The sequence below is a fragment of the Cryphonectria parasitica genome, assembly GCF_011745365.1.
Source record: "Cryphonectria parasitica EP155 unplaced genomic scaffold M406scaffold_3, whole genome shotgun sequence".
NCBI lineage: Eukaryota > Fungi > Ascomycota > Sordariomycetes > Diaporthales > Cryphonectriaceae > Cryphonectria > Cryphonectria parasitica.
The window spans coordinates 3,048,768-3,072,987 of NW_024468911.1; the positions used below are offsets into that span (position 1 = coordinate 3,048,768).

At 53.4% G+C, this 24,220-nt stretch overlaps 8 protein-coding genes across 8 annotated transcripts; 5 read left to right on the plus strand and 3 right to left on the minus strand.

Moving 5' to 3' along the window:
* Positions 1 to 470: 470 nt before the first annotated feature.
* M406DRAFT_288633 (uridine kinase) lies at positions 471 to 2,322 on the plus strand (the record flags this gene model as incomplete). Its single annotated transcript, XM_040918808.1, has 8 exons — positions 471 to 641; positions 703 to 830; positions 895 to 1,039; positions 1,095 to 1,223; positions 1,277 to 1,304; positions 1,352 to 1,396; positions 1,448 to 1,679; positions 1,730 to 2,322. The coding sequence occupies 8 exons, from the start codon at positions 471 to 473 to the stop codon at positions 2,211 to 2,213; spliced, it is 1,362 nt and encodes a 453-aa protein (XP_040778491.1). The 3' UTR covers positions 2,214 to 2,322.
* Positions 2,323 to 3,230: 908 nt separating this feature from the next.
* On the plus strand, positions 3,231 to 5,369 carry M406DRAFT_40746 (uncharacterized protein; the record flags this gene model as incomplete). The annotated part of the gene is made up of 2 exons (XM_040924147.1): positions 3,231 to 3,593; positions 3,648 to 5,369. 2 exons carry the CDS (start codon positions 3,231 to 3,233, stop codon positions 5,367 to 5,369), a joined length of 2,085 nt encoding a protein of 694 aa, XP_040778492.1.
* A 349-nt stretch (positions 5,370 to 5,718) lies between these two features.
* On the minus strand, positions 5,719 to 7,110 carry M406DRAFT_338281 (P60-like protein; the record flags this gene model as incomplete). The annotated part of the gene is made up of 2 exons (XM_040921330.1): positions 5,719 to 6,892; positions 6,959 to 7,110. 2 exons carry the CDS (start codon positions 7,108 to 7,110, stop codon positions 5,719 to 5,721), a joined length of 1,326 nt encoding a protein of 441 aa, XP_040778493.1.
* A 386-nt stretch (positions 7,111 to 7,496) lies between these two features.
* M406DRAFT_106619 (putative ras small monomeric GTPase Rab6) lies at positions 7,497 to 9,016 on the plus strand. The gene is made up of 6 exons (XM_040915202.1): positions 7,497 to 7,813; positions 7,882 to 7,907; positions 7,974 to 8,062; positions 8,123 to 8,252; positions 8,337 to 8,615; positions 8,675 to 9,016. The coding sequence occupies exons 1-6, from the start codon at positions 7,767 to 7,769 to the stop codon at positions 8,728 to 8,730; spliced, it is 627 nt and encodes a 208-aa protein (XP_040778494.1). The 5' UTR covers positions 7,497 to 7,766; the 3' UTR covers positions 8,731 to 9,016.
* Positions 9,017 to 9,170: 154 nt separating this feature from the next.
* M406DRAFT_321612 (ribose 5-phosphate isomerase) lies at positions 9,171 to 10,483 on the minus strand. The gene is made up of 2 exons (XM_040919531.1): positions 9,773 to 10,483; positions 9,171 to 9,681 (listed from the first exon to the last, which is right to left on the minus strand). The coding sequence occupies exons 1-2, from the start codon at positions 10,191 to 10,193 to the stop codon at positions 9,263 to 9,265; spliced, it is 840 nt and encodes a 279-aa protein (XP_040778495.1). The 5' UTR covers positions 10,194 to 10,483; the 3' UTR covers positions 9,171 to 9,262.
* A 329-nt stretch (positions 10,484 to 10,812) lies between these two features.
* On the plus strand, positions 10,813 to 11,938 carry M406DRAFT_355611 (DUF1753-domain-containing protein). The gene is made up of 2 exons (XM_040923210.1): positions 10,813 to 10,917; positions 11,027 to 11,938. Exons 1-2 carry the CDS (start codon positions 10,873 to 10,875, stop codon positions 11,675 to 11,677), a joined length of 696 nt encoding a protein of 231 aa, XP_040778496.1. The 5' UTR covers positions 10,813 to 10,872; the 3' UTR covers positions 11,678 to 11,938.
* Positions 11,939 to 13,667: 1,729 nt separating this feature from the next.
* Positions 13,668 to 18,958, plus strand: M406DRAFT_345495 (thiamine diphosphate-binding protein; the record flags this gene model as incomplete). Its single annotated transcript, XM_040922088.1, has 4 exons — positions 13,668 to 13,794; positions 13,946 to 14,094; positions 14,188 to 18,564; positions 18,653 to 18,958. 4 exons carry the CDS (start codon positions 13,668 to 13,670, stop codon positions 18,680 to 18,682), a joined length of 4,683 nt encoding a protein of 1,560 aa, XP_040778497.1. The 3' UTR covers positions 18,683 to 18,958.
* A 175-nt stretch (positions 18,959 to 19,133) lies between these two features.
* Positions 19,134 to 23,015, minus strand: M406DRAFT_79995 (family 2 glycosyltransferase). The gene is made up of 3 exons (XM_040925997.1): positions 22,920 to 23,015; positions 20,755 to 22,427; positions 19,134 to 20,686 (listed from the first exon to the last, which is right to left on the minus strand). Exons 1-3 carry the CDS (start codon positions 22,946 to 22,948, stop codon positions 19,524 to 19,526), a joined length of 2,865 nt encoding a protein of 954 aa, XP_040778498.1. The 5' UTR covers positions 22,949 to 23,015; the 3' UTR covers positions 19,134 to 19,523.
* Positions 23,016 to 24,220: the final 1,205 nt, after the last annotated feature.

The following is a 24,220-nucleotide window of genomic DNA, read 5'->3' on the forward strand; positions in this document are numbered from 1 at the left end:
AACCATAGCAAGGAATTCTAATAGCAGCCAGCACTTTCGGGGCCCAGTGGCTGCTGCAGGACACTTTGGCGGGGGCCAGTTTCTGTTAATTCACCTCTTCCACACTTTGCGGTCATCTCATCTACTCAGAAATTTAGATCTACTTGTATTCTTTTGCTCCGTTCTGGGTCCTTCCCCACGATCAATGCTGAATTAGGTCGCTGTTTGACCCAATCAACTAGACTCTCTGTGCTACACATCATCACATGCCAGAGGTGAGAGCACCTGACCTTTCAGAGTTTCAATATTTAAATGACAGAGGCTGAGTGTTGTTATAGTGCCCATACTCCGCTTTTATTGTCTGAGTCTTTCCCAAGGGCTCATCTTCTCACTACTTTCAGCTCTTTCATTCTCTTCCTCTCTCTCTCTCTCTCTCTCTGTGCGTGTGTGTTTGTGTGTGTCTCTCTCTGTCAGAGGCACCACAGATCACTATGGACCCCGGATGCGCAGCGAACGCGATCGCTAAGAGGGCACACTACTCGCCACCGTGGGCCGACGTCAGCCTCATAGGCATAGCAGGGAGCTCGGGGTCTGGAAAGTCGACGCTGTCCAGGACCATCGTCAACAAGTTGAACCTACCATGGGTTGTTATTCTGTCTATGGTAAGTGGCTATATGATGCCGCTTCGTGGCAGGCCTGCACAGGCTGATCGCAAGTACTTAGGACTCGTTCTATAAAAGCTTGGATCCAGAATCGTCCAAAAAGGCATTCCTCAACGAGTACGACTTCGACTCTCCGGAAGCAATCGACTTTGATAAGCTCGTGGAGTGTCTCCAAGACCTGAAAGCCGGGTGCGTCAGTAAATGAACGAGGGTCTAATCTGAACCTTAAGTAACTTATGATCCGGTCTTGCAGAAAACGAGCAGAGATCCCTGTCTACTCGTTCGAGAAACATGCACGCCTGGACAAGACGACGGCAATATACTCACCCCACGTCCTTATCGTAGAGGGAATCTTCGCCCTGTACGACCCGAGGGTGCTTGAGTTGCTGGACATGAAGGTAACTTGATGTCGTGTCCCGTGACAAACCCGGCAGAGAGCTGATGCGCATTCAGATCTTTTGCGAGGCCGATGCAGATACTTGTCTCTCAAGACGAATACTGAGAGATGTCGAATGTCGTGGCAGGAGCGTGGAGGGCGTGATCAAGCAGTGGTTTATGTGGGTGAAACCAAACTTTGAAAAAGTGAGTAGATGTTCCTAAATGGCACCCAGTCTCTTGCTAACCTCTGCTGGCAGTTTGTTGATCCACAGCGGAAGAACGGAGGTCAGTCAACGCCGCCGATGGAGATTTTGAATCTTACTGAGTCAGAGCAGATATCATAGTACCGAGGGGCGTCGAGAACTTGGTTGCCATAAGTGCGTGAATACATGGTACCCCGAACAAGACTCAGGCTGACAGACACGAAGATATGGTCGTCCAATTCATCGAGCAGAAGCTTCTTGAAAAGTCCAGGCATCATCGAGCAGCGCTTCTGCAGTTAGAGCTACAGGCACAGTCAGAACCGCTCAGCAAGAAGGTCGTTGTACTCAGGCCCACGCCACAGCTCAAGGCTATGAACACCATCATCAAGGATATCGATACGACCTCAGAAGATTTCATTTTCTATTTCGACAGGCTGGCTGCCTTGATAATTGAGCAGTGAGTCTGAGGATCCCGCTAGAGACATTGGTTGCTGATTCTGTTTGCAGAGCCATGAACAATGTGCGCTTCGAATCTACGACTGTGAACACGCCTGCGGGGCATCAGTACGTAGGCCTTAAATCCCAAGGCGAGGTATCAGCCGTCCTCCTACTTCGCGGTGGGGCTGCACTGGAGACAGGGCTCAAGCGTGTCATACCAGACTGTCGTTCCAGCCGGATCCTGATCCAATCCAGCATCAGGACAGGAGAACCGGAACTGCACTATAGCCGGCTGTCCAAGGATATTGAGACACATGAGAGTGTGCTGGTTCTTGATGCACAGATGTCAAGTGGCGGCTCTGCTCTCATGGCGGTCCAAGTCCTTGTGGATCATGGCGTGGCGCAGGACCGAATTGTATTTGCGACGTATTCTGCTGGGCGTATGGGGCTCCATCGCCTGACAGCTGTATTTCCGGATATCACGGTGGTTGTGGGCAACATTCTGCCTGATATCGAGGATCGATGGATCGAGAGGAGGTACTTCAGATGTTGAAGGATGGACACACTGGGGAAATGGAATTATTTTCTTCCCCTGGGAGCGCACTGAGAAGTGAGCATCTTGCATAGCGAGCGGCCAACCAAGGTCCTTCTTTCCTCGGGACATGAACGAAAGACTCGAGAGATTGGTGAAATGTATGTCTGCGTTCGTCCCTGAGCCTCAAGCGCCTCTTTGCAGCCATTTCGCCGCTGTGGCGTAGCCTGCTGTGCGACAAGAATTCTCCATATGAGACAACCTGCCAACCTGCTAGTGCACCATGGGAAGATTACCAAAATATGCAGCCGACCGGGGCCGAACGCACGAAGCGGCTCCTTCGCTATTCCACTCGCATGTACGATTTTAGCTGCGGTCCATCCCTAGCGATATCGGGTGCACCGGATGAAAAGAGGATACCTGTTGCGAGATTTTCTTCTCACACCTGTGATAATTTTTAGTCGGAGCTGCAGAGAGAAAACTGTTCGTGCGCTTTCTTGTGAGACATAAGAGCCTCTCTCTTTGAGGGAGGGGTTTTGTTTCTTTTACTTTTCACATATTGTTGTTCATGGCTAAATCAACTGACAGGCAGTATGCGTGGAATACAGGCGTTCGAATCTAAAACCTGGCCACTGACTTGTAAGTGGTAGTGTTGTAGTGACAACTTGGATCAGCGGGCTCTTGCCGCGCTAGAGAGCTATTTTCCTAAGTAATGACGTACTGAGAACAGGGAAGCTTCAGGGGCAGGGGTAGTGGCGCGCTCGTGCCTTAAGAAAGTCCCAGTCAGTCGGGATCTTGAGTGGTTACCAACTGAGCGCTGGTTCTGCATAGTAGTCCTGCATAGATGAAGTGGCTTGTTTCTTTTATTTTCCGCGGACTTCGTTTCTTCTCCTTATTCTTCTAATCACCTGGGCAAGGTGTGTTTTTATACTTTGGGTTCCAATTGCTTGTCTTGCCGCCTTCGCTGCCGAACTAAACATCGTGTTTCGAGTGTCTCGTCCCGTACTCGACTCTTGGTACTCTTGGTGACGTCGCGCGATGCCGTCGCAGTCCTCACTTGGCGCTGCTGCTGCCCGCGCAAGTCGTCAACGAAACTTGGCATTGCCTCGTCAAAACTCATCTATTTACAGAATACAGACTCGAAACGCACAAGCTCGAAGCCTGAGTAGAACAACTCGACTGAGTGCTCCTCAGCCCACCACCCAAAGACCCTTCTCCCAACGCTTGCAGTCCCGACCATCCTCGCTCTTTACACCCAACAAGCTCGCCATCCGATTCATACACGGAAAGCCATTGCCACAAAGGAGTTCGTGGTTCCTCAACTTCGCTTATCGGACGGCAGCGGTGGTAGGCAGCGGTATCGTATGCGTGGGCCTGGCTGTTGGCGCCTTCTTCATCTATGTGGGTTCCAGTATTTACTTTTCTGTGGCGTTCGTCGTAGCTGATGAGACGTAGGACGCAAGTACATACAGCGAGCATGCCGTCGCGACCGAATGCCATGTGTCTGAACTGGCACTGAACCCCCACAAAGGCGGCCCGAAGAACCTGCCGATCGCCGAGGTTCTTATAGACGACGACGATAGTGAAGAGAGTAGGAGTAAGAAAGAGAAGCCGAAGCTCGTCATTCTTGGAGGTGGTTGGGGCAGCGTGGCTCTGTTGAAGGAGTTGAACCCGGACGACTATCATGTCACCGTCATCTCGCCAGCGAACTACTTCCTTTTCACGCCAATGCTGCCGTCTGCCACAGTGGGGACGCTTGAGCTGAGGTCGCTCGTGGAGCCTATCAGGAGAATACTATCAAGAGTGAAGGGCCACTTCATCAGGGGCAAGGCCGAAGATGTTTGCTTCTCCGAGAGGTTAGTCGAGGTGTCTCAGACTGACGCATCGGGGAAAGAGACTAGTTTCTACGTTCCCTACGACAAGCTGGTCATTGCCGTCGGGTCACAGACAAACCCTCACGGCGTGAAGGGCTTGGAGAACTGCTTTTTCTTGAAGGACATCAACGATGCGCGCAAGATCCGAAACCAAGTGATAGCGAACCTCGAACTGGCCTGTCTTCCCACAACTTCGGATGAGGAGCGACGGCGGTTGCTGTCATTTGTGGTCAGCGGTGGAGGTCCAACCGGTGTTGAGTTTGCTGCGGAGCTGTACGATCTCCTCAATGAGGACCTCACGAAACACTTTCCAAAATTGCTGCGCAACGAGATCTCAGTGCATCTCATCCAGAGCCGTGGACACATCCTGAACACATACGACGAAGCTGTCTCGAAATACGCAGAAGAGCGCTTCGCACGAGACAATATCGATGTGCTCACGAACTCCAGGGTGAGCGAGGTACGGAAGGACAGTATCCTTTTCACCCAGAAAGGAAAGAACGGAGAAACTGTTACCAAGGAGCTCCCCATGGGCTTCTGTCTGTGGTCGACTGGCGTCTCCCAAACCGACTTTTGCCAGAAGCTGGCGACCAAGCTCGGCGACTACCAGAACAACCGACATGCGCTCGAGACAGACACCCACCTCCGTCTTATTGGCTCACCGTTGGGTGATGTCTATGCCATCGGCGACAGCTCCACCGTTCAGAATAACGTTACCGATAGCATCGTGACTTTCCTCCGTGGCATGGCCTGGAAGCACGGCAAAGACCCCGAGAAACTGGAGCTTCATTTCTCGGACTGGCGTGATGTGGCTGCCACGGTCAGGCGCAAGTTCCCTCAGGCAGTTGGTCACCTCAAGCGCCTTGATAAGTTGTTCGCCGAGTTTGACAAAGACCAATCTGGTACTCTTGACTTCGGCGAGCTTCGCGAGCTGCTCAAGCAGATCGACAGCAAGCTTACCTCCCTACCGGCAACGGCACAACGCGCCCATCAGCAGGGACAGTATCTTGCGCATAAATTCAACAAGATGGCACATGCCGCACCTGGACTGCAGGCGAATGACATTCGCGACGGGGATTTGGATGACGCAGTATACAAGGCCTTTGAGTACCACCACCTAGGAAGCCTAGCGTATATCGGCAACTCGGCCGTGTTCGATCTAGGTGGAGGATGGAACCTCAGCGGTGGGCTCTGGGCGGTGTACACCTGGCGAAGTGCTTACTTTGCACAGAGTGTGAGTCTCAGGACGAGGATGTTGATGATGATGGACTGGACAAAGCGTGGTCTCTTTGGACGAGGTTAGTCTTGTTTCCCCTTACCATTCCATTGTCCACACACTCACTAACTTTGCTGCAGACTTGATAAGCCTATAGAATTGATGTTGTGCACACGCCTTCCTTAGTGTATCGAGCGCGGCGTATTGGAAGTGGGCAAAAGTAGGGGCAAGGTCTGCTTCGATATTTGTAGCTTCTACGCCGTCAGCGGCGTTTTTCGAGATAGGTATCATAGTAAATATGGAAGGGAAGGGGGGAAATAACATATTAATCTCAAAATTTGGTGTATAAGTGCATAAATGATATGCATACGTGGGAGAAGACGAGTCTCTAGGGACTCTGCAAGTGGCTGGCCTTTCTTCTGTCTTTGGGAAGTATCTATAGCCTCGTAATGTCGAAGTCCTTGTGTGTCCACTTCTCGGTAAACTTGACCTTGGCCTGCTTCCTGAAAGGAATCTTCCTCCTGGCCTCCAACTTGCCCCTGACGAGCATACTCCTGTACCGATCCTTGAGCAGATTTCCCTCAGGTTTCAGCAGCCTCAAAGACTCCTGCAGCTCATCGGGCAGGACGAGCTCGAGGTCCTTCTCTGGCAGTTTGAATTTGCCAAGCTGCCTCCTTCTCAACTCCACCTCATTGCCCTCGCTCTCTCCATCGCTCATCTCCATCTTCTGCACAGCCAGTTCCATCCGCCTCGCGTCCACCTGCTCCGCAATCTCCTTGATGTGCCGAGCCTGCTGCTCTTTTCTCCTCATCGCCGCCTCATGTTTCAGTCTGCCCTCCTCTGCCTTCCTGCGCTTGACCTTGTTCCGCTGCGCAGGCGTCTTCCGCTTGGGTCGCTTCGCGGACACACCTTCCGCCTCGCTCTCGAATCCCTCCCACGCCGAATCCTCATCCCACTCTGACAATTCCGCGCGAGCCTCTGCTGCCTCTGCCTCAGCAGCAGACCGCGCTGCTGCCTCTTGCTTGCGCAGGTCAGCCTCAGCCGCCTCTTGCCGCTTGCGCTCTGCCTCGAGGGCCTTCTCCCCTTCTTTCTCGAGACGAGCCATGTAGTCAGTCACCACTGGATTGTAGCTGTACCCACCGGCCGGCTTGGGGACAGCAGGTACATGCTTGCCATTTGCGGCGAGTGAGATGGGCTTTTTGGCGAGTGTCGTGGGCGCCTTTGCCCTGGGTGGCTCGGAAACCCATTCGTTCTTCTGTTCCTCTGCCCCACCTGCGGTCACAGAGGAGGGGCCGACGGCCCAAGGATCATAGGTTGCATCAGTGACGGTTACCGTGGACTCATGGTGTCCGTCTGCGGCTTTCTTGATCCGGGCAAGCTCCTTGTGCGTAACGTATGTCCCCGTCTTCTGGCGCTTGGTGGGGAGGATGCCATCAGTTGTCTTGTCACCTGGTCGCTTCTTGGACGAGACGGCGGGTACGACGGATCGAGCAGAGATAATCTCATCGGCCTTGAGGTTTTTGACCTTGGGAATCTTCCTGGAGCTGACTGCATCGCCACGGGTGTCGACGATGAAGAGGTCGCCAGAGTCCTTCTCGGCAATGACACCACTGGAGATTGAGAAAGAAAGTCAGTTGGTGATTGATCCCAAAAAACATGGAAAGTTTCCCCCTTACCCCTGTATGATCTCTTCGCTCAGGTCCTCAAGGCCCTTCTGAACCTCAGTCACGTCGACATTTTTTCTCCATGCTTTCTTGCCTTTCCTTGAGGGCTGACTATGCTGTTGGGGGGCGTTGGGGTTGCCCGCCTGGCCCCTGAGGACGGGCATGATGGTAATCGGTAGCGGTCCTGGTTGGCTCACAGATTCTGAATGTGGAAGAAAAAAGTGTCGTGAGGTAATACTGTTTCAACTCGATTCTGGTTGTAGAGGTAGGTCGCAAGAATCGTAGATTCGGCCTGCTTCACCTTAGCCCTGGCAGGCCGCAGAGAAGCGACAATAAATTTCTGACGGGTAAGCTTATCGATAACTAAGATGCCCCGAAGCCGCGGTAGGCTCTCAGGTTCTGACAGCGCATCCTGACCAATCCCTAGCGCCTGGTCGGGGCCCCCACACTTTGGGGCCTATGAAGACGTGGTGGGCTGCGAAAGGGGATCGTGGATACCAGGCCCATTTCGCGCCCATGTAGACAGACCTTCAAAGAACAACTAAATCTACACCGTCAGTTCCCGCCCTCTGCATTTCGCCCTCTTTTGTATCTGTCCAGAACAAAGCGCACTCTCTGTAACTTTTCGATATCACTCTTCTCCAGACCAATCAATTGTAAGCCCAGCCTCGAGGACCCGAGATCAGGTTACAGGTGTTTTATCGACAGAGGTAACCACAACAATCCTCCGCCTCGTGGGTTCCTCTTCCTGGGCCTTGTCCAACGTCACAAGCGATAGCCAGTCCCTCCGAAGCCACTGCTCCCTCCGCAAATCTACACCATGGCGCAAGCAGGGGTATCGTACAACAACCCCCTCAAGAAGTTCAAGTAAGTTGCTCAGCCCTCAGGCGCGAAGCGAAGCGGATGGGAAGCTTACCTGATCTGCTCGACAACAGGCTGGTCTTCTTGGGGGAGCAAAGTGGTAAGTCGGATCCTCAGGCCACATTCTCACAGTACGCAGAGAGCTTCAGCTGACAAGGCGCGACAGTGGGCAAGACGTCCCTCATCACCAGGTTCATGTACGACTCGTTCGACAACATGTACCAGGCGACCATCGGCATCGACTTCCTCTCAAAGGTGACTCGCGACTGGAACTTCCGAACCGCTTGTGCCGGAGGCTGATCTGGGGATTTCTAGACGATGTACCTGGAAGACAGGACGGTCAGGCTGCAATTGTGGGACACGGCTGGCCAGGAGCGATTCCGATCCCTTATCCCATCCTATATTCGAGACTCGAGCGTCGCCGTGGTGGTCTATGATATTTCTAGTGAGCACCACCCCATGTTCCTGTGGAAGCTTTTTAGGTGCCGGTCAAGCAGGATCTCGTGTTGACACCGCGGGCATCTTTCAGATGCGAAGTCGTTCCAGAATACGAGGAAATGGATTGACGACGTCCGGGCCGAGCGCGGAAACGATGTGATCATCGTGCTCGTGGGGAACAAGACCGATTTGAACGACAAGCGGGAAGTCACCACGCAACAGGGTGAGGAGGAGGCCAAGAAAAACAACTTGATGTTCGTCGAGACGAGTGCCAAGTTGGGCCACAACGTGAAGACCCTTTTTAAGAGGATAGCGCAGGCTCTGCCCGGCATGGAGGGAACCGATGCTGCCGCACAGGCGTCCAACCAGAGTGAGCTCGAGCCGTATCCCAAAGACTACCAGAAGTTTCCCGTGCTGACACATGCATAGTGATCGACGTCAAGACAGCCAACACACCAGCAGCCCAAGAAGGATGCTCTTGCTAAGCAGACAGGAACCCAGAGACAGCTGCAGAGAGAGAGAGAGAGAGAGAGAGAGAGAGAGAGAGAGAAAACAATGGATCGCCATGTTCGCAGTGGCAAAAAAGTTCTATCCCTATAATAAGGTCTTGTAGAAAGCAAGAACTGCAGCCAGAAAGGCCGGCATGGCGTTGGCCAGATCTTCACAGCATGAGCGATTGTATAATAAAACAACGATTGATGGGTCATGAGTGTCACGACCCTTGCACTGATAAGACCTTTTTAGTACTATATATAATTCATCTTCGAGGAGAAATTTACCTCTGGTCACATGCATTATGCTCCAAGGTACTGCTTCGTCACCTCATATCTCTCACACGCGATGCAGGCCTGGCACTAGACTAGGCTACTCAATGATTTATCACGGCGGTGTCCCACCAGATCTCAGATCTCACTGGGTCCCATGTAGGAATATTCTTGTCTTTCTATCGTTGGGATGTCTTTAAACCCGAAGCATGAAATGTCTTTAGGTGTACAGTATGACGTCTCGATGCCACAATCACGATGCTTTCCTCACCTCTACCGACCCATCTGCCATACCAAAATAAGCCGCACACGGCTTCTGGCCTCCACTCATCACCTGACTATTGTGCCCAGTAAAGAGGCCCGTCTCTACCACACCCACGATCTTGATGAGCTTGTCCGCCAGCCCGTCAACCGTCCACACCCCATTTGACCCGTCCTGTCCCGTGAGGTCCTTCGCCAGAGCCAGCGGAGGGAACGGCGCATCGATGAGAGAGTTGCCGTTATCCGTCACCACTGCGCCGGCCTTGGCTGGGAGGCCAGACCGCAACTTTGGGTTCAGCGACCCCAGCTTCTTGAGCTCTGCTAAGACGTGGCCTGTGGCCTGGGTGACGACCTCGATGGGGATGCCCTTCTTCCAGTTGGTCCCTAGCCGCGTGGAGAATTTTCTAAAGTCTGTAGCATGTCAGCAAGAAGCCCTGTTGGGGAGCGGTAACCATCACCAGTCCGATTCCCAAGGGCCGGGTCAGTTAGAGATTAATCTCACCAGCAACACACACAAACTTCTTCCCCCTTGTCGCAACCAGCTTCTCCTGGAACAGACACGCCCCACCACCCTTGATCAGGTTCAAGTCATCATCGACCTCATCCGCACCGTCAAAAACGACATCCAGCTGCACGCCCTCTGGCAAATCCTGGATGTACCGCAGCGGGAACCCGGCACCCTTGATGAGCTCGCGGCTCTGGTCGCCGGTGGGATAGAAGCTCATCTTCTTGGTGAGCTCTGGTCCCATGGCGGCGATGGCCTCGACGACGTAGATCACTGTGCTGCCGGAGCCTATGCCGATGTGCCTGTACCCAGCGTCCATGTGCTCCTGGACGGCCTGGTGCGCGGCGGCGCGCTTGGACTCCTCGATCAATTTGGCCTGCTCAACTGCCGAGAGGGCAGAGGAGGATGTAGTTGCCATTCTTCTTGTCTGAAACTGAATAGAGTGCCTCGGAATGGTATAGCCTCGATTCAATTGGATCGGTATGACACTGGCTGGTAGTTGTATCGCAGGGCAGATGGTGACGATGAGCCTGCGGGTTATTTGTGCTCTGTCGGGTTTGAAGGCGTGGAGATTGTAAGGTCTGGTAAGTCGTTGCCGCATGAAACAAGCAGAAAAATGACACTGATCTCTTGAGCCTTGAGTGACGACCTGGGCGTTAAATTGGAAATTCATCCAAGAGAGTCATGTCAAGAGTTATTTTCGTTGTCCCGATCGCGGTGCACGAGATGATCACACCAGCATCACATGTACGTAGGTAGTACTATGGTTCTCATCATAGTACTTGCTAAGCAGGGCCTGTAGTGGGGCCGGACAAGTCTTAGACCGGCCGCCCCATACTACAGCAGTAAAAGGTTTCCGGCCAGCCCCGCCATTTCAGCAGCTGTCAAGGAAACACAACATGCAATACTGAGGACAGGGGGTGGTGGGTCTAGGTCCCCTGACGTCCGACTGATCCGTCACCAGTTTTAGTCCTCAACCAACCTGCATGATTTCGGACCATCATACTTCACCCAGAGAACGACCTACCTTGCACCACCTCGAATCTTTTGCATTTGCGTTCCTCCAGTTCAAGAAGGTTGCAGGACTACCAGAAAACATGGCCACATCAAGAGGCTCATGGTTTCGGCTTCCCAAGCCCAAGGCAAGTCCTCCCACGCCCGCACGACCACCAGCCGGCCCAGCCAGCCCAGCCAGCCCATGGCGTCAGGTGTCAAACGACCGCCAAAGAAACTAACACCAGTACCCTGCAGACCTTCCTTGGACTCATGTCCCTACAGACAGGCACCGAGATCATCACCATCACCCTCCTCATCAACAAACTCACGGGTCTGTACGGGCTTCTCGCCATCCTCACGGGTTTCGCCCTCGACGCGGTACAGCTGTCCATGTACATCTACTCGACAGCCGTTCTCATCACTCTCGCCTTTCTACTCCCGCACGTCCGAAAACAGACTCCCTTCCAAGTCCTTCTGCTAGCCTGGCTGTATATCGTGGATACAGCCCTGAACGCCGCCTACACGGCCTTTTTCGCGATCGAGTGGTTCATTGCCAGCGAGGGGAACCCTGCAGGAGACGCAGTTGAGCAGGCGACGGACACGGCGGCGAGCATGGTTCTTATTGTGGTATTAACGCTGGTGAGGTTGTACCTGATGCTAGTGGTTATGTCTTTCACGCGGCAGGCTCTCCGCCGCTACGTGGCTGGTGCAGCCCGGGAGAAGGGGGCTATCGGCGATCTATTCGCAGTTGACTCACCGGAGGGCGAGGGCTTGAAGGGCAGACTGGGCCGGGTGATGGTATTTGTGGGCCAGGACTACTGGCTCGGAACAAAGGACGATGAGGAATGGGTGGGTAACGAGGGTGCGAGGGTGCCGCTCGCAAGTGCTGTGGATGAGGAGTATTAGCAGGCTTTAATTGCAGGCTTGTGTACATATGGAGGCCATTTGTTGTAATATAAAGTGTATGCTATGGGCAGCAGGAGTTGGTTTTAATACAGCATCGACTTGGTTTTAACGCAGCATACGGTAGACCTGGGCGTTGGCTTTGCGGGAGGACGACAGTAATAATGCCAAGAACATTCAATGGCATGGGGTTTTCAGGCAGACTAAAATTGATGCTGGCTCATAGGCCAAGTTCGCTATTGCATTGCATTGAAATGAACATGTGCCTGATCTCTTGTGTAGGTTCTACACCATTAACATGCAGCAAAAAAAAAAAAAAAAAAGGTTGCACAACTTTGAAGCTCTCTACAAACAGGCAAATGAGCATTCACTTCAACACTTGTAGAGAAATACATGTAGGGCGAATTTGAAGGCCAAGTAAGTAGTTAGGAAGAAACAAAAAGAAGGCTTCAGACAGCTGCACGAGTTCTCTTGTGGCCCCTGGCCTTGAGCTCCAGTCTTGTTCCTGTAGTATTCAAAGAGAAGAGTATCAAAGACATTCTTTTTCCCATTTTTCTCTCTTCTCTCTCCTTTCCTTGTTGTCATTGACGGGCTAGGAGAGTAAATATTCCTCGCCACCCTTTCGTTATCTTTGATACTTGTGCCCCTCCTTGCCCACAAAAGGACCCTCCCTGAAGCCTCACTGTCGTTCCAAGGCTCCTCTGATCTGGACGCTTGGTCTGTCATATGCATGCGCAGCTACATGCAACCTCAGCCTCGTTGAGATTCTTGTGCATAGTGACGAGTCCTGGCAACTGGTAAATCAGAGTTAGTACCCTGCTGCTGGCGCAAGTGTAATGTTTGCTGGCCTTTTTCATAGAAATCACTGCAGGCACGAGGGACTAATCTATCCTGACAAAAGCCATCATGACCATGATCAACTTCACTGGGTCTATATACGGGCATCAGGCACTCATACACCGAGGATATGCGCCTCAGCCTCAAAAAAAAAAAAAAAAAAGGGGGGGGGGGAGGTAATCTGGGACAGTGTCATTTAATTCGTCTTGGAATACACCTTGGCTATGGTCTTGGCAGGGTTGGTCCAAGAACAAGTCAGTCATTCAGCCAGTCACCCAATTAGTTACACAATACTATTACTTGGAAGTCATCCATAAAGAGAGACTCCATCCAGATATGACCAGCGGCAAGCACATCATGCAGGTCTCAAGGCAACATCGAATGTCGAAGAGACAATACCATGAAATCGGAAGGGCGGATGATGTGATGTATGAGAGAGAAAAGAAAGGTTGTCGGGCAAGCCCCTGCACAAAGCGGCTGCGGCTCTTCATAAGCGACGGTTTAGCGGCTAACTTTAAAGGCCGAGGAACCGCTGAGGCGGCTCTCGGGCTCCATTTGTCACCAGAAATGGGACCCTGCCATGCTGCCAGGCGTGCCAGGCGGGCGGGTGGCAGTTGTGCTGCAGCTTCTGCAGCTTCTCGGGTGAGGGTGACCCGTTTTTCCGTGTTAATGCAATATACGCCATTGGTCAGCCGGTATATGGTATGCTCTCCCCAGATCACTGGGTGTTGAATCATGAAAACAGAAGCGGGATTCTCGCCCCAATCTTTGCCCCAAGACCACCAACCATTTCACGGCAGGGACGCTAAGAGCAATCACGCCATCGCTCCTGGCCATGAGCAACTGCTGCTGCCCAGCTAGTCTTGACGCGTGAAAAAAAATTATGCCAGAAGCCGAGCCAACTCCATCCCATCCCACCTGCAGCAGACCCCTGGCCCAGCATGGCGGGGCACACTTCGCGCGTCTAAGCACCCATTGAAAGGAATTACTGAGCACATCTAATGCTGTAATCAACTAAAAAGTGTTGACGGCAGAGAATATCCACCTCCGGATCGGACTGAGGCAGCGAGCGCCCTGGCAAGTCAATCCTTGGCTTGGACGATAGATATATCCCTGGCTTGGGCCCAGATGTGGCCCAACTAGAGCTCTTCTCACGATGTCCTTCCTCTTCAAGGCCTTTGACACCTCAACCTCCCTCCGGCCGAAGGCCTCCGTACTAGATAATCTTCCAGACCACATGGCATCCTCTCCCTTCCCTGGCATCCGGACGCCTGCTGAGGCTGGTACGTTGCTGCACTTTGTCTGCTTGGGCACCATCCACGCCTCGTCGTTTCTGCCCTGTCCTACGTTCCATGATATATACACACACACCGAACAAAGAAGAAGAAAAGAAAGTAGGCTATAGAGAGGATTGCTGACAATGCGCTGCCACAGTTGCCCGGATCGCATACCAAGCCAGCGATGTGATTGTCAGCGTACAGCCTTCTCTGGCTGCTGACTCCGAATTCTCGAGCCATCTCAAGAGATACCATGGTAGAAAGGAGCGAAGTCTGGTCGCGAAGAATGTTGAGTCTGTCCCAGAGGTGCGCCATGGTCTAAATATCCCCCCGTCGTATATGTATTTATACACACATCAATGGTTCGGCCTGGGCTTTGTGGTCTGACCTATATGATAGCTCGTCTCCGTGAGGCACAACGCCGACCCATTGCTTTCTGTCTTCGAGCCTGCTCGAAACGGCCTTCTGGTCTCCGTCACGACCTCTTCCAGGATATTACTCCCATCGGTCGGCCACCTCTACAAGCTGGCCAACTATCCTGTTGTTATCCACGTCGCCCTCCACCCTGATCAGTTCCCAGACTACTCCGCCATAACCTCGATCAGGAACTCAGGATGGTCGTTCCTGCAGTCCGAGTCTATCCAGGAGGCCCAGGATATGGCCCTGACTGCCCATGCTTTGGCGGTCCGGTCAGGAAAGGGTGTCATACATTTCTTCAGCTCTTCTGCTTGCAAGGATGACAAGCCCATCGAGTACGAGGTGCCGAGTACCCTGCGCGAGGTGCTGAACATGGATCTAGTGCGGCGCCTGCAGAACTCCAACATCCCAGAGTCTGGTATTTATGCCGACGGTGGGCGGGTGGCCTTGGCTGAGAACCTGATCGACCTGGGCCCCGAGGTGACGTCGCCCAAGTCACCCAAGCTGAATGGCCTGAGCGCGCCCGAGGGCACCGACGGCAAGATCTCCTCGCAGGCGTCCGAGAAGTCGAGCCAGCAAAGCGTGACAAGCAGCCCTCCCAGCGAGTCTTCGGCGACGACGATCGAGGCCCAGCCTGCAACGGTCACTTCCGAGCATATCTACAACTACGTGAACCTGATCTGGGCCCAGATCAAGAAGCTCTCAGGGCGGGAATATCACGTCTTCGAGTACTCGGGCTCTGCGACAGCTGAGACCTGCCTCTTCATTTTCGGATCCGATGCGGGCCTGTTTGGCGATGCAATCGACCGGGCACCTCCTACCGAGAGCTTCACCAGCTGCGCCATTCTCACCCCACGGCTGTACAGGCCATGGCTGGGTGTCAAGCTGATTGATATTCTGCCAAGAACAGTAAAGAAAGTTGCCGTCTTGGAGCAGGTCTCGAAAAAGACGACTAAGTGGGGACCCCTACTGATTGATGTCCTAACCTCCCTCAAGAGCGGAATGGGAGGCGTAGAGACCATTGTGGGGTACCAGCTTGGGTATCTTACCCATGAGACGGCCACGCAGGCTCTGCGTGGTATCTACCAGAACTTGATTTCGGACAAGCCTATTCAAAATCTGGAGGTTGGCTCCCGACAAGGCCCGGAAGAGGCTTCCGAGTACGGGCTTGAGGTTCCCAAGCTTGAGACTGCCTACACCAAGATTCTGGATCAACTCTTTGGATCAAGAGTGTTCCTCGCCAACTCACTCCAGTCTGACAATGCTGGCGTCTCCACTACCATTTCTGCAAGCCCCGAGTACGGTTTCGGCTCTCTGCTGGCGCGCAAGGAGAGGAGGCGAAAATTTGTTGCCGATGTGAAGGAGACTGCTGCTTCGGGTACATTCCTGACGGAGACTCCTAAGCGAGCGCTTGCGCAATGGGCCTCGCACGCTGAGAACCCAGCCAAGATCGAACAGGTCGCGGAAGACGTCATCTCTACACTCGAGACGGACAACTCCTCTACTTCCCGAAAGATCCTCACCAACAAGGCTTTCTTCTGCAAGGAGTCTTTATGGCTGGTGGGCTCGGATGCGTGGGCATACGATCTCGGCAATTCTGGTGTGCACCACGTTCTGGCCTCTGGCGAGAATGTCAACATGCTCATCATTGACTCGACTCCATATTCTGAGCGGGCAGCAGCTGATGCTGCCAGGAGGAAGAAGGATATTGGTCTTTATGCGATGAACTTTGGCAATGCCTACGTCGCGTCCGTAGCTGTGTACAGCTCGTACACACAGGTGTTGCAGGCCATGGACGAGGCTGACAAGTTCGACGGCCCGTCGGTCGTTCTGGCATACCTGCCGTACAACGGTGAGCACGACTCACCTCTGACAGTTCTCCAGGAGACCAAGCAGGCAGTTGATATCGGCTACTGGCCCCTATACCGCTGGAACCCAAGTAACGAAAAGAAGGGCGAGCCGGCCTTCGCTTTGGACTCAGAGAGGATCAAGAAGGAGCTGAAGGAGTTCCTGGACAGGGACAACCACATGACCCAGCTCATGGCAAAGGAGCCCAAGTACGCTCCGGTCTTGTCCGAGGACTACGGTACCGAAATTCGCAAGCAGCAGAAGCGGAAAGCCAAGGATGCGTATGCTCAACTACTGGAAGGCCTGCAAGGTGCACCTCTCATGATTTTGTTCGCGTCGGATGGCGGCAATGCGCAGTCACTTGCAAAGCGTCTGGGCAACCGGGGCAAGGCGAGAGGTCTGAAGACGACTGTCTTGGCAATGGAAGACTACCCAGTTGAGGATCTCTCGACCGAGGAAAACGTCGTCTTCATCACTTCTACTGCTGGCCAAGGAGAGTTCCCACAGAACGGGCATGCGCTCTGGAACGCCATCAAGGACAGCACTGAGCTCGACCTGGCCACCACCAACTACTCAGTCTTTGCTCTCGGTGACAGCCACTACTGGCCGAGGAAGGAGGATAAGATCTACTACAACAAGCCTGGCAAGGACCTCGACAGGAAGTTGGCGGACTTTGGTGGCAAGCGCCTGGCAGAGATCGGACTTGGTGATGATCAGGACCCTGATGGCTACCAGACCGGATATACTGAGTGGGAGCCGAAGATCTGGCAAGCTCTTGGCGTGGCAAACGTCGAGGGCCTCCCTGAGGAGCCCCCGCCATTGACCAACGAGGACATCAAGATCGCGTCCAATTATCTCCGCGGCACGATTGTCGAGGGACTCAATGACCCCACCACCGGAGCAATCTCGGCCGCAGATCAGCAGCTGACCAAGTTCCACGGTACCTACATGCAGGATGACAGAGATCTCCGGGACGAAAGAAAGGCCCAAGGCCTAGAGCCAGCATATTCTTTCATGATTCGGTGTCGACTGCCAAGTGGTGTCTCCACGCCAAAGCAATGGATTCAGATGGACGACATCAGCAACCAGCTCGGAAATGAGACCATGAAGTTGACGACACGGCAGACTTTCCAGTTCCACGGTGTCGTTAAGGGCAAGCTCAAGCCTGCCATGCAGGCTATCAACCGAGCTCTCATGACGACTATCGCCGCTTGCGGTGATGTGAACCGAAACGTCATGTGCAGCTCCCTGCCTACCCAGTCCAAGTTCCACGGCGAGGTGCACGAGTGCTCGAAGCGGATCAGCGATCACCTCCTGCCATCGACCACCGCCTACCACGAGATCTGGCTGACAGATGACGACAACAAGAAGACTCAGATTGCTGGCGACGCCGTGCAAGACTTTGAGCCTCTGTATGGCCCTACTTACCTGCCCCGAAAGTTCAAGATCACCATCGCCGTTCCTCCTCACAACGATACCGACGTCTATGCCCACGACATTGGTCTGATCGCCATCAAGGGCGATGATGGCCACCTTGTCGGCTTTAACTTGATGGCCGGCGGTGGTATGGGTGCGACGCACAACAACAAGAAGACCTATCCACAGACTGGCCGCATGCTGGGCTTTGTAAGCCGCGAGGAGGTGCACATTGCTTGCGAGAAGGTCATGCTGGTCCAACGAGACCACGGAGACCGCAAGAACCGTAAGCACGCACGACTTAAGTATACGATCGACGACATGGGCGTGGATGTCTTCAAGTCCAAGGTCGAGGATCTGTGGGGTAAGACCTTTGACAAGCCCAAGCCGTTCAAGTTCGAGTCCAATGTCGACACTTTCGGCTGGCAGCGCGACGAGCTCGGCATGAACCACTTCACCCTCTTCATCGAGAACGGCCGTATCGAGGATACCCCCACTTTCCAGATGAAGACGGGCATGCGCGAGATCGCCAAGGTGCACAAGGGAGAGTTCCGCCTGACAGGCAACCAGCACGTCATCCTGAGCAATGTTGCTGATGAGGACCTTGACGACATGAAGGCCCTCCTGAAGAAGTACAAGCTCGACAACATCAAGTTCTCCGGTCTGCGCCTTAGCTCCTCTGCCTGCGTTGCCTTCCCAACCTGCGGTCTCGCCATGGCCGAGTCGGAGCGCTATCTTCCCGTGCTGATCTCCAAATTGGAGGACTGCCTCGAGGAGAACGGCCTGCGACAGGACTCCATCGTCATGCGCATGACAGGCTGCCCCAACGGTTGCGCACGTCCCTGGCTGGCTGAAGTGGCCTTCGTCGGCAAAGCCTACGGCGCGTACAACATGTACCTCGGCGGTGGATACCACGGCCAGCGGCTGAACAAGTTGTACCGGTCCAGCATCAAGGAGGAGGAGATCCTGAGCATCATGAAGCCTCTTCTGAAGCAGTATGCCCTGGAGAGAGAAGAGGGCGAGAGGTTTGGAGATTTCTGTATCAGGACGGGTTACATCAAGGCGACGACCGACGGTACAAACTTCCATGCTGATGTAAGTACACCCATCTACGCACTCTAGCATATTCCCCTGCTGCAGCTCATTACATACCGAACCAAAATGCTGACTGCCCTTGTAATAGGTTGCTGAGGAAGATGACGATGAGGAGTGAAAAGCTTATAAATTGCTAAGCGTTTGTGCTTGTATCACACTGCCGGCTCATTCATTTGGCGCGAAGGGTATTGGTTTGGGGCAACCCAACAAAATAGGTAAAAAAAGAGAAAACAAACCCAAGGGCAAAAAAGGAAAGCACGATTCCCACAAAATATCGGTCCGCATTTATGGCGTTTCAAAAAAAATGACGGGTCAGCTTTTCTTGACTTTTTGTAAATAGCGCGAAGAAATGGATCGCTTCTTTTTTCAATACTAAAGTAATCTCTCGTTGAAGAAAGACAGATTGCCATGTAGATAAGAAAAACCTAGGACGACAAGAAGTGAGAGCCTCTGCCGCCACGTCTTGGAACCAGAGCATGTGCACGGGGCACCAGAACAGCTTGTGGCCGCAACGTGAGGCATCACATTATGATCATCAAAAGCTGCTTTACTTGGGCGGGTCCGAAATTGAGTGTAAACGATTGATGCCATTTAGTTTACATGATCTACTGCTAGACTGTGAGAAACCCCCCTGACACCCATATCATCCATCACTATTCATGAGCCTCGAGTCGTTTGTTTCCTGGTGTTTCCCAAAGCGTTAAGTACTCGCCGTTTTGTCTCCATGTTGTTTACCAGAGCCCAGCATCGTATAACCTGGCAGTCGTAATATCCATCACGCCTTCAACCCAATCCGAAACAACCGTGATCCCCAAGTCCCAATGTGCAAAGAGCACGCCGTTCTCGTCGGCGCACTTCCGGTATCATAAAAAATGCTTCGAAGAAAAAGAAAACATGTCCCTGAAACAGGCACCGAGGAACAAAGATACAAAAACATATCTCAACCTCTTCCTTGTCATCTACCGCCTGACGCTACTTCCAACGCTGCTGAGGGTGTCAGAGATCCGACTGCCGACACCGCCCAACCACTTTGGTATCTTCAAGCTGAGACGAACACGGCCCTCGACGATTATATTGATCATGTTGATGATGGCAAAGATGCCTGAGCCGAGGGCACGAAAAGCTGCCAAGACAGCGACACTCCACAGGATGAAAGCGAGGTAGATGTTGTTACCGACCTCTCCGGTGCCATAGATCTCGCTAACCGACATGGCCAGGATGCCGTTCGCAATCATCCAGGTGCTCACCATCCATGTCCTCACGGACTTGTAGTAGTCCTCTTGTAGCTGGTTCTCGGAAACAGGCGAGCTGGGGACTTCGACACGATCACGGAGGTTACGCAGAGCCTCGTCGTACCCGGAGTCAATGTCGAGCTGCTCGGAGGGCATCTCAAGCTCGACGGTAGAGCCCTTTCCGACGGCACCTCCCAGATCGGTCTTCATAACATTGTCTCCCTTCGTCCCCCATGTGACATCGTGCGTATTGCAGAATGCATAGACTTGAAGTGTGCAAATGTACGAGGGCAGCATAATAAAATACTGTAGAAGAGAGGTGAACATGTGCCATGGCTCAAAGTACAGGAACGACATGAAAAAGTAGAGGCCGAATGTCGAGAGCACCGATAGGATCATGTTGGTCATGATGGAGTTGTCGAAATCAATGCCGTTGCTCTTTCGTATCTCGTAGACGACGATGTAGATGCTTGCGAACATCGTGTAAACCATGATGATGGCGTAGGTGACCATAGATCCTAGATACAGCTTTCTGGCACCCTGCGGTCGATTTCCTAGCGACAGGATGAACTGAGTGCAGATGAGCAACACCAGGGTGTATTTGAGGAGGTAGAAGATGTATTTGCCGAAGTTGTGTGGAAACGGGTCCACCGTCGGATCAGCAATGCCGCCGGCCACGAAGTAGAAGGTCAGGAAGAAGTTGGCGAGCGAGAAGTATGTGAAGAGGAGCTGGATGAACTGGTAGAAAGACTCGATGAGGAGTAATGCCTTGCGCGCAACGGTGTGGTCTGTTGCCAAAAGCTGCTTGAAATGAACAAGCGAGTACACTGCTGCGAAAAATGCACCGTTCAACCATCTGCGGCGCTGCGAGACGAACTCGGGTACAGTATCTGTCACATCCCCATTAGTATCAAGTCTGCGAGATTCGGTCCCGCTAGAGAGCAAAGTTCAGACTTACCAGGCACATCGGTTTCGCCAGTGCAGTTCTTCACATACTTGAGAACCCAGCTCTCGCCGCGTTTAGCCACGAGTTCCCAGCAGAGGATTCGATCCTCAGCCAGATACATGTTCGCAGTAAAGACGTCGGCATGCTGTCCGTGTAGAACTTCACCCTTGAAGTACTGGCTGAGAGGGCCGTGGCCAGTCTCATCGTTGAGTAGGGCATGGTACCGATACGCACTGAGAGCGCCCGGCAATACGGTAATGTATCCGAATACACTCTCCAGGGGCTTGTCCAAGATGTTCGACATCTTGTATTCGAAGTTTTGTGAGGCCACAAGGGGGTTCAGGAGACTAGAGCCCCATTTTCCTTTCATCGCTCTGATCTCGCCGCAGGCTCCAGCAACGTTGGAATCGGTGTCAAAGGCCTTCCAGAGGTGATACAGCGAGTTGCTGCCAGGCTTAGTGCCAACATCAAGAAGGATACACACGTTCGGGTTCAAGGCCTTGCCGAAGGCATTGAAGCACCAGCGATGCGAGTTGAGCTTCTTTGCGTTCTTCTCTTTGAGGCAGAAGATCATCTGACAGGGGACAATACCCTTCTCGGCTCCCTTGAACTTCAGGTCGGAGTCGAGTGAGACCTGGGTGGTGTACTCGTACACATGGGCCTGGACGGCCCTCTGGTTGACGTAGTTCTTGGCGATACCATGCTGGTAGACGCCCATGGCGGACAGGGCGTCGAGCGTTCGCGGGTGGATATTTTCTCGACCGTCGGAGATAATTGAGACGACGATCTTCTGCCAGCCGTTCTCGCCCCAGGTCCTCGACTTGGTGCGGCTGCAGAAGTGGGCGATGTTCTTCATGACCGCGTGCATCGTTCTTGTAAAGCCGATCTCGTCCTCGTTGTACATGGTGACACAGATGAACAGCTCGGTCTCGCGTGTAGTCCTTCCGATGTTCTGGCGGAGCTTGTATCCCTTGTCGACGAAATCGTCGGGGTCGCAGGTGACGGCCGTATACCGCATATGGGTGAACTCGATCTCGTCTCGTCTTGGCAAGAAGCTGTACAGAATGGTGGGGATCTTGCACTCCAGTACAAGCTCGCCGTTGATGAGCTGAACTTCCTTCCGGCTCATCTGCGGAGCCCGCGCTCCCCTGCGCTCCTGTCTACCCGCCGGGGCTGGGCCGTAGTGCGCAAACTTCTCATTGAATGGGGTCTCGAGCTCATCCTCGTTCAGTGTCTCCTGGGACTGAGACAAGTAAGACTCGCGCCTCCTCTTGTCGCCCAAGTCAGGGGACTCAGGGCCGCTGCTGAAGAAGTCCTGGTCAACTTCAGTACCGAGCGGGATGGAGACCGTTGCATCGTCGGCGAAAGAGCCTCGAGCTGAATCAGAGAACAGAGGCTTGGGAGGCAGAGGACGCCTGGGGCTGCCCCCATATCTAGATGAGGGGCTTCCGGGCCGGGGACTGCCATTGAGATCAGCCGGCTCGTATGTCGGGGAGACTGGAGACATCCTATCGTAGGTAGACCGAGTGGGGCTATAAGACCCGTGACTGCCGTCGTCGTCGTTGCGTCGAAATGGCACGTAGGTGGAGTCAGGCGGCGGCATGCTGGGGGGGTCAACGATCGAGGCGTGATGGGAGTGTGTGGAAAAGACCGAAGGCTGGTATGAGCCTCGCGCTTGATGGCTACTAGAAACGTTTGTGTGTGAGCTTCTGCTATAGGCTGCTGGTAAAGACACCGGAAGAGCACGAGGCTCGCTGTTGGACTTCCTCAGCGATTCTCTGCGGGGGGAGATGCCCTCTGGAATGACGGGCAGTGTCGATAGGATCTCTTCTTGCCAGACGTGGTCGGGCTTGGTCTTCTTCTGCAGCTTGACTGTTGAGGCCCTCGCGGGCTTCTTGCTCCTTGTGCCGCGCTCAGCAGCAGCAGCAGTAGCAACTGGCCTACGCCGCGGTAATGACTCCATGGCGTGGTCCTCAAGCACAAATTTGACAGTGGGACCTGTAGTCTTCTTGGGTGGACTGGAAGCGATACCCTGACCCATGACCTCCTCCTGCTGCACCTTGTGGGGGGGGGCGGCGAGATGCTCCGTAGTACGACTGCTTGCCTTGGGGGAGCGCTTGATCCCCGCTGCTGGTAAAGAAAGAGGGGCTGGACGAAGAAGCTGTTGCGATACATACGGTCGAGTTGGTGACATATCCTCATCCATGGACGTTAGCAACCTGACAGCGGCTGCGGTATTGCCCTGACCGAGGCCCAGATCTTCTTGGTCGTCGTCGCCGTAGTACGAGTGACCATAGTCTGGAGGCCGCGACGGGGTGGTGGGACGATCCATATTGACCAGCTGGGGGTTAAAGTAAAGTAAGTACTGGGTGACTCTGGAATGTTTGACGGGTGAAAAATGAAGGTTTCCCAGGTGACGAGCGCTGGACCTCGACCTGGTTGGATATTCACAAACGCAAGCAGGTAGAGGTGGATGGATGAATGAGAGAAAGATGAACGAATGTAGCTTTGCTTGGTGTGTGCTGCTTGATGGGAAGAGGGGTGTCCCTGGTGAATAATCGAGAGGTTGGGAATGAAACTCTCAATTGGCCTCCCAGAGTAGCCTGGAGGGAAAGAAAGGGCTGGCTTAGTGCTGTTGAACAGACCTTCCCAGATCGAAATCAGGAACAGGATCAAAGAAACAGAACCAGGCACAGGGTCGACAACAGCAACGGCGGACGGCACATGGGAGAATGCACGTCAAAGTATAGGCTGGAGTGTGGATACATTACTCCCAAGACGTGCTTTGCGCCTTGGGCCAGGCCGTAGTGAAGGGGGCCTTCGAGAGAGAGGATGTTCTGGTGTTTGGGCGGTTAGAACGAGGTATCCACAGCAACGCGCCGATAAGATAAGCATTTTTGGGTGGCTGGCATGACGCACCCCAGCCCACTTCAATCCCATCCTGGCACGCCTCACCCATCAACAGCCAATCACCGTCATTTCTGCAGTGGGACTTCCCCCGGCCGACGACCTTATAATATGGGGACCCTAGGCGCCTCATCCACATTGTATTGGAAAATGGGAGGCTGGAGGAAACTAAACAAAGACCTGGGGAATTTAGTGGCTCTGGGACCCTTCAACGACGCGTCGGGTACGTCGTCGTGGATTGAAGCCACGAGCCTACAGCACGGCCCTTCGTTTTCGTTGTCTTGGGAGATCTGTGAATGAACGATGGATATGTAACTATGTAATTGTGTTGCAACTCAAGGGCCGACGACAAGTCTTCTCAAGAACTTCTCGGACTAGCCTTGGGCTGACAACAGAATAGCTCCTGGCCTAGGAGCCTTCCGAGTCTTACCACACAGTACTGCTTCAAGAAGGCTGGACCCCAAGCGAGTTTCTGTCAATTCGTAAAGCCTCATCACGCTAATAGCTGCATGGCCATCTTTGAACGATGTTGCCCTTGTTGGTGGACTTTGGAGGCGGGCTCTACAGGTGG

Bases quoted from the DNA above. Each gene is read 5' to 3' on its own strand.
- M406DRAFT_79995 (XM_040925997.1), bottom strand. From the start codon at position 22,948: ATGGATGAGGATATGTCACCAACTCGACC. The intron at 22,428-22,919 runs GTATGTATCGCA...AAACGTTTCTAG, and splicing joins GATATGTCACCAACTCGACC to TAGCCATCAAGCGCGAGGCT. The intron at 20,687-20,754 runs GTAAGTCTGAAC...GGGATGTGACAG, and splicing joins TGGCGAAACCGATGTGCCTG to ATACTGTACCCGAGTTCGTC.
- M406DRAFT_321612 (XM_040919531.1), bottom strand. From the start codon at position 10,193: ATGGCAACTACATCCTCCTCTGCCCTCTCGGCAGTTGAGCAGGCCAAA. The intron at 9,682-9,772 runs GTGAGATTAATC...GACATGCTACAG, and splicing joins GAAGTTTGTGTGTGTTGCTG to ACTTTAGAAAATTCTCCACG.
- M406DRAFT_106619 (XM_040915202.1), top strand. From the start codon at position 7,767: ATGGCGCAAGCAGGGGTATCGTACAACAACCCCCTCAAGAAGTTCAA. The intron at 8,063-8,122 runs GTGACTCGCGAC...GGGGATTTCTAG, and splicing joins GCATCGACTTCCTCTCAAAG to ACGATGTACCTGGAAGACAG. The intron at 8,616-8,674 runs GTGAGCTCGAGC...ACACATGCATAG, and splicing joins CGCACAGGCGTCCAACCAGA to TGATCGACGTCAAGACAGCC.
- M406DRAFT_355611 (XM_040923210.1), top strand. From the start codon at position 10,873: ATGGCCACATCAAGAGGCTCATGGTTTCGGCTTCCCAAGCCCAAG. The intron at 10,918-11,026 runs GCAAGTCCTCCC...AGTACCCTGCAG, and splicing joins TTCGGCTTCCCAAGCCCAAG to ACCTTCCTTGGACTCATGTC.